Source organism: Palaemon carinicauda, chromosome 3 (genome assembly GCF_036898095.1).
Source record: "Palaemon carinicauda isolate YSFRI2023 chromosome 3, ASM3689809v2, whole genome shotgun sequence".
Classification (NCBI taxonomy): domain Eukaryota; kingdom Metazoa; phylum Arthropoda; class Malacostraca; order Decapoda; family Palaemonidae; genus Palaemon; species Palaemon carinicauda.
Genome location: NC_090727.1, coordinates 149970706 through 149978285, shown reverse-complemented (window position 1 = coordinate 149978285; position 7580 = coordinate 149970706). Strand labels below are relative to the sequence as shown.

Sequence of the window (7580 nt, the reverse complement as noted above, 5' to 3'; positions counted from 1 at the left end):
TGTAACTATAGTCAATTCTTTTTAGTGAGGCAGATTTGCACCGATTGTAGGGAGCCCCTACTTGCTCGGAAAAGTTTCTCGATCGCTGATTGGTTGGACAAGATAATTCTAACCAATCAGATAGCAGGAAACTTTTCCGAGCTAAAAGGGCACCGCTGCGAGTCAGTGCAAAGGCGCCTCTTTAAAAAAATTGAGTATAGCTAATTTTGTAAGGCTATAGTAAATCTCCAAGTTTTTGATGCATAAGGTCGTATTGGTAGGACCATCTGAATAGTTTTTTTTTTTTTTTTTTTTTTTTTTTTTTTTTTTTTTTTTTTTTTTTTTTTAGCAAAAGTCCAAGAAGTATCTTCAACCCCCCAAAAGTATGAATCAAGTATCTTCAACCCCCCAAAAGTATGAATCCTTTCCTATCAAAACACAAATCAAAACAGACGAAATATAATTGGAACACTCTTCAACGTCGGTGATTTAACGTGATGAAATATCTCCTTCTCTATCCGGCCAGTTTCCCTTTCGTTCACGGTTCTGTTGTCCACGAGGTTGCTTTTTTTATGTTTATTTCTACAGAATCTTTTGGATATTGGTTCATTGTTATACGACAACTCATGTCCGTACAGTGACACCGATCTCACCAGACTGATATATAGCCTGATTTTTATATGTATTTTCAGGCCTTGATTTTAGAGCTTCCATTGACCGTGTTAATCGTGAGGCCTTTGTTTTTAAATTCAAACAGTTGGGAGTGGATGGGTCTTTTCTTATCATCATTATTGAATCTTTAAGTAATAGATCGCAAAGAGTTGTTGTTGATTGGCCTTGTAATGTGCGATTTTGTTTCAGGATAATCAGGCACAGGAGACTTCCTGGAAAGGGTCATGTTTAAGTAACATCATATCTCGATAGCTGTGGGAAACATCCATGATACAAGAATATCGAGGTCAAGATCCTTTTATAGAGAATTTGATGCGAAATGAATAGTTCCAAATAATATACACTTTGCTTCCAGGATTTTTACAAATTTCTTGAGGAACTCATCTTCTTAAACTTCCTTGTGGTTTCCTTATCCATTACCAAATTAACATTATCTCATTGCTCCTCTGTTTTTTGGCAAGCGATGCATGGCAGCGTATCAGCAGCCACGTTGGCCACTTTTAAAATATCGTAATTAAGTAATAAACTATAATATTTTTTTATCATTATTATTGTTATGGTTACACGAATTAGCTGTGAGATGGTGTCAGCCAATGACGGTGCTTGTGGGCTGAGCATGTTAAAGATTTTGGACTGCACTCAGTTGCTTCTTTTGATCTCCCTTATGAAAGGAATTAGCTGATGATAATAATAATAATAATAATGATAATAATCATAATAATAATGATAAAAATAATGATAATGATAATCATCCTCATCATCATCTGTCTTACAAGGTCATCTTGTTTCTTTAGGTATACGTTTTATGTCTTTTTTTCCGATGGGAAAGACATCACTCTTGGATACTTATTTCTCATTTAAGTGAAATATTTAGAAGTTTCCTGTATTGGGTATAATCCTTAACCAATTTCTTAACATTTACTTGTAAGATGGAGCACAGATTGCCTAATTCTACTATTATTATAACTTTATCAACTCAAAGACTGATTAGACAACACACAACAGTATACTTAAGTATTGATTTTTCTTGAATAGCAGTAAGTGACTTCAGCCAAACCTCTGTCTGGCTCTCTTCTTCTTCTTCTTCTTCTTCTTCTTCTTGCTCTTCTTCACACGAGAAGTTGTACTCCACCCATTAATTAGCGTCTCTCCACCCATTAATCCCCTTGTCATGGCTTCAAGCATGCTTTGCCTTAATCTCTCTCTCTCTCTCTCTCTCTCTCTCTCTCTCTCTCTCTCTCTCTCTCTCTCTCTGTGATTATGTTCTTAGGAATTTTGATGAATATGTATGTTCATTTGAAATTCACCTTACCGCATATTATTTTCATATACTGTATATATATATATATATATATATATATATATATATATATATATATATATATATATATATATTATATACAAAAAAAATATATATATAATATATATGTGCCATTTTCCTTGATCATCATAAACCAGAAGTGATTTATGTTCATAAAAAGCGGGGACTTAAGGCATTTCAATGAAGGAGTATATATATATATATATATATATATATATATATATATATATATATATATATATATATATATATATATATATATATATATATATATATATATATATATATATATATTATATACATATATGTATATATATACACGTCTATTTGTATGTGTGTGAGAGTCTGAATATATAATCATATATACATTTGGTGATGAATAATATCTATTAAAAGATCGTTCAAAGGAGCTAGTCTTCATGCTGCTATTGAAGGACAAATGTTGTAGTCTTTTCCATTCTAATAATCAATTTTCTGAGCCATTACTTAACCTCAAGGTAATCACTGGATATTTAAAAGCGTAATTTTGCGTTATATCTTTTTATTTTGAGCTATTTATAGCCAGTATCTCATTATAGTTTCCGCCATCTAACAGCCATGCATTATATTTAGATATTAGAATATAGTGGAATATTTCTAATTTCTATATTTAGCATTTGTCTGTAACATTGAATTTCTGCTGTAATAACATGATTATTAACATTATCTAATGTGAAATAATACATTTCGTATTATGGAAATGTCCTACAAACTAAAATAGCTCGTGACTTAATTTTCTTCTTCTTCTTGATATTGTGGGTATCAACGCAAACCGATGTAGGACGTGACGTCACTAAATGGCGGAAAGGTCTTCATGCCTCTTTAACCGCTCGTTACCTTGCATAGATTATCCATAACCATGTTGTATAATCTCTCTCTCTCTCTCTCTCTCTCTCTCTCTCTCTCTCTCTCTCTCTCTCTCTCTCTCTCTCTCTCTCTCTCTCTCTCACGTAGGTGTTTGATAAGGGAACAAAGATACACAGTGTTTTATTTTGCATTTATTCAGACTTTCGAGTTATAATATCGTTCGTAAATAAGTACGCTAAAGGAACGTGAGAATTATAGTTGTTTAATAGAAGATATAGCTATAGGAGAGAGAGAGAGAGAGAGAGAGAGAGAGAGAGAGAGAGAGAAAGGAAGTATAACTATCGTTAGAGTCATTATGATCCAACAACTGGAAAATTAGAATTTCTTTCGACGGTGGACCCAGAGAGACATCCTAAAATCCTCCGAACTGGACCAGTCTCCCTTCGGAGGATCAAGCCGTCCTTTTAGTACCATCGGATGCCACGGGCGCGTTCGTATTCGGCTTTGCGTATCTGCTGGAGGGAGTGGGCGGGGATGGGCGGGATGAGGGGGGAGGTGGCCCTGTAGCCGAATTCGTCGGCCACGTAGTCCACCTGAGCGACGCCTCCTTCGGGATGGGGATAGCTGCAAAGGAGCACACAGAGGATCATCAGATTTTGTAGTTGGGAAAAAAATTCAGATTTTGCAGTTGAGAAAAAAAAAAGACAGATTTTGCAGTCGGAAAAAAAAACCCAAATTTTGCAGTGGGGAGAAGAGACAGATTTTGCAGCTGTGGAAAAGACGGATTTTGCAGTCGTGAAAAAGACAGATTGTGCAGTCGGGGAAAAAGACAGATTTTCCAGTTAGGGAAAAAGACAGATTTTACAGTCTTGGAAAAAAAAGACAGATTTCCAGTTAGGGAAAAAGACAGATTTTACAGTCTTGGAAAAGAAAAGACAGATTTTACAGTCGGGAGGAGAGACAGATTTTGGATGTGTTATTGGTGGCCCACCTGTCGGCCATGATCCGGGTCTCAAATATCTAAAATTTTGATTTCTTAGTTTCTGTAGTTGATTATTAAGTTTATTTAGACTTCTTTTTCTCTCTGTGTCTATTGGAATTGAATTAAAGAATGATAACAGATGATAAGATAACCTTCAATCTATTGAGATAATCTTGAAAGAATTCAGTCGCCAATTGGTCCTTGGAATATCAGTGAATATTATTCTTATTTTAATTCCACAAGGTCCCAGTGACCTTTCCCGCAATCAAATGACCCGGGGTATTAATCATATGCGTCATTTTGACAGAACTATGTTATGGTTCCACCTTCAAGGATCGTCACCGCAAAAGGTATTTTCCGGATTTCCGACTTCGTGGTCATTTTGCGCAGTTTCTTAGAGTTAAATTACACTTGTGATGTAGTTAGGTCTCGTATCTTAATGACCCTTAATCTCAGGGATCAGAAAATTCTGGATATAGAATTCTTTCAACTTCCAGGAAAATGTAGTGATTTGTGTTTGAGCGGATTTGTTCATTTAGTGATTGTATTAGTTGTAGTAATATTAATAAAGACGATAATAATGAAAAATCAAATCTGAACAACTAAGTGACTCTTACTTTGTTACTGAAATCTGAATCAGTTACCACTGTTCACATAAGGGAAAATATGAACAAGAATATTGCATGACTTGAAATCGTTCTTGAAAAAATTGAGACTATGATGATGAGTTCTAAAATCGACTAATGCACACAAATAGATCATCATGGTAATTAGAGTACATACCAGAATTGAGCAGTAATAACCATAAGACTAAATCCAGGAGGGAACCTTACCTGTAGGACCCCACCACGTTGCTCTGGCCCCTAATTCCAGGCCTTCCAGAGGCGGCCACGCGGATTCCATTCTCAGTCTGGAACTCGTAGTCGAAGGCTCCGTTGTGGTCGTTGCGTCGGAAGTCGTAGACGGTTCTTGCCAGGTGGTCGTGAGGCCAGTAGGAGTAAGGCCTAGGTCGGTAGGTAGGCCTATTGCCCAACTGGGCTTTGGCTTCCGGCTCCGGCAGAGCGGCCGCCACCGAAAGCAAGAAGGAAAACACGACGACCTGAAATGAGGTGGATGAAGGAAGTCTTTTGCTGGTCTTGGCCATTTGAGATGGAGTTTGCAATATCTGTTTACATTCCCTTTATCGTTACCATTTTAGAATCTTCTCTCTCTCTCTCTCTCTCTCTCTCTCTCTCTCTCTCTCTCTCTCTCTCTCTCTCTCTCTCTCTCTCCAACAATTCATGCTGATCAAACACTACGAGTTATTTCCATTTCTCTTTTGGGGAAATATAAACCCAATTTCATCTCCATTCCCAAAGTAAGTTTATCCCCAGACAGCGATCGATGGCAATTGTGCCAGAGCAATAACTAAGTACTTTACTTGACAGGTCTGGTGGGGCGAGTTCGTGTTCCCACAGAATTAACTCCATCTTTCCTGCAGGTAATTGAGCCCTGTGTTTAACTACCCATTATTCTTGAAGAATAAATTCCCTTCTCTTAAAACAATCTCATGGGCTGAATTTCGGTGGGTGTGAGGTCCTGTAATTTTAACGCTTATTAAGATGGAAGTTTCGTATAATCTGAAGTTTAGAAAAAGTGAAACTCAATTATTGAGAAATGCGTTTATAATATTTTTCATTGGTCTGTCGAATTTTTCTCTGCGATAGATAAGTCAATGTTTATTTCTTTACTTTAGTTTTGTTTCATTTATAATAATCAATATCTTTATATTGTAAATTATTCATATTTCTCTTTTAGGGTAGACTCATTTTTATCCATATAAATTTATTAATCTTCATATACTCTTGTATTGCATAGATTTAAGTAGCAATATATATATATATATATATATATATATATATATATATATATATATATATATATATATGTATGTATATTTATATATATATATATATATATATATATATATATTATATATATATATACATTCCTAAGTTACTCTAGAGTATTTTCTCAAATTCTGCTGTGACATGAACCATTTAATGTTCTTTGTCTCTGTTAACGAATGGAGGAATAATCTCTAATCCGGTTTCATTCCAGAACGTAAAATACTGTCTGAAAAAAGTTCTATTTTTAATCGTGGGAAAGGTATCTGCACTTTCCTTACACTAAGATATTTACATTTACATGAGAAAAAAATTCTAAAGTTCTCGTTCTTTGTTTTGCAAATGCATAGGTGGAGAGAAACCCCCAATTTTGCTTCATTATAGAGCAGAGAATAATACAGAATTTTTTTTTTCTTTTTTTTTTCTTGTATAAAATGTCAGAGAGGATTTTGTTTTTTCTTAAATCGGGGATCAAAGACATTTTACTTTTTCTTAAGTTTATGGGTTATTTGCGTAACCTGGCTCCCGATGGCTACTCCTCTCAACGCTGGATTTCACTCATCGTTTTTATTATTATTATTATTATAATTATTATTATTATTATTATTATTATTATTATTATTATTATTAATTATTGTATGTACAATTCAGGATGTGACTCTGGTTAGACACCTCAATGCTACAGGGCTCTATGAGAAAAGCCCCCAGAGTACGAAAAAAGAAATGGTTTTAATTTTGTTACAGAAACGGTGAAGTGATATTAACGAAAGAAGGAATTGAGTTCTTTAACTAACCATAAATACTCATGTAACAAGAACTTCAGACCACTTCCATGAAGAATTAAATGAACAGTATTAATTGATAGTAGTTTTTATAAGTACATACACGTGTTTTGTATTAATATATAAGAACTATTTTATGCGTAAGATTCTTAAAGAATAAAAAGAGGTAACACTAAGACGAAACGAAATGTTGTTCATGACCTACCCTTGCTCTTTGAAGAAATACTAAAATATAGAATATGGCTTGCTTTAGCTTTTGAGATCTTACTAAAATATCGTCCACTCGAGATCTTGAGCTTATGATTATTACAGGAACTATATCATCATTTTGGCCTTAAGAACTAACACTGATACTAAAATGGACTCTACTTTGCCTCTTGAGGTAATACTGAAGCATAGAGACAATTTTAGCTCTTGGGGTAATACGAAAGTACATACTACTCTCCTTTATCTTTTTAACTTATATCATAAAACACTTTATCTAATTAACGTATATCAGAAAATAAAGTCTCGTGGCAACAGTTACCAACTCATCGTCCCTCTAAAGATACTGTACTCACAAACTGCATGACGATCGTTTGGCAACAGCAAGAGCGCTTGCGATCTCTGGAGCTACGAGTAAGAGCTGAGGATGGCTCCGTGGAGGTCTCTGGTCGGTCTTCGGGAATCCGCTCTATTTATACAAGATCTCCGGAGGCGGAGAATGTCTCTCCGAAGAGGCCTTCGTGTCCCTCTTGGATTCGTTACCGCCTCCAATATTCACCTTTGCTTGTTAAGCAACACCTACTACCGCCCCCCCACCACCCCCACACCCCGATCGTTTTCTCGTTTTACTCAAGGAGGTTACATTATACCACTTTTTTTTTTAGCAGCCTCCCTTCCCCATCTCCCTCCGCTAATCCCCGTATCTCCTCCCCTACCCTCCTCCTATGTAGACCTCAATTGCTTCCTTCTCTCTAACATACCTCACTTCTATACTTTAACATTGTAATATGCCCCCCCCCCCCACCCCGTTTCATCTTCATATCTTCTCCCTTACCTAAATACAAGTTCCGACTTCCCATTGTAATGACGTCATGCGGATCAACTAAGATCGATCAGGATGTAATTTA

General features: G+C 35.7%; 1 protein-coding gene across 1 annotated transcript; it reads right to left on the bottom strand.

Annotated features, from left to right (window-relative positions):
- Positions 1–3076: 3076 nt before the first annotated feature.
- LOC137637954 (cuticle protein AM1199-like) lies at positions 3077–7144 on the bottom strand. The gene is made up of 3 exons (XM_068370060.1): positions 7029–7144; positions 4634–4899; positions 3077–3442 (listed from the first exon to the last, which is right to left on the bottom strand). Exons 1-3 carry the CDS (start codon positions 7035–7037, stop codon positions 3283–3285), a joined length of 435 nt encoding a protein of 144 aa, XP_068226161.1. The 5' UTR covers positions 7038–7144; the 3' UTR covers positions 3077–3282.
- Between the last annotated feature and the right edge of the window lie 436 nt (positions 7145–7580).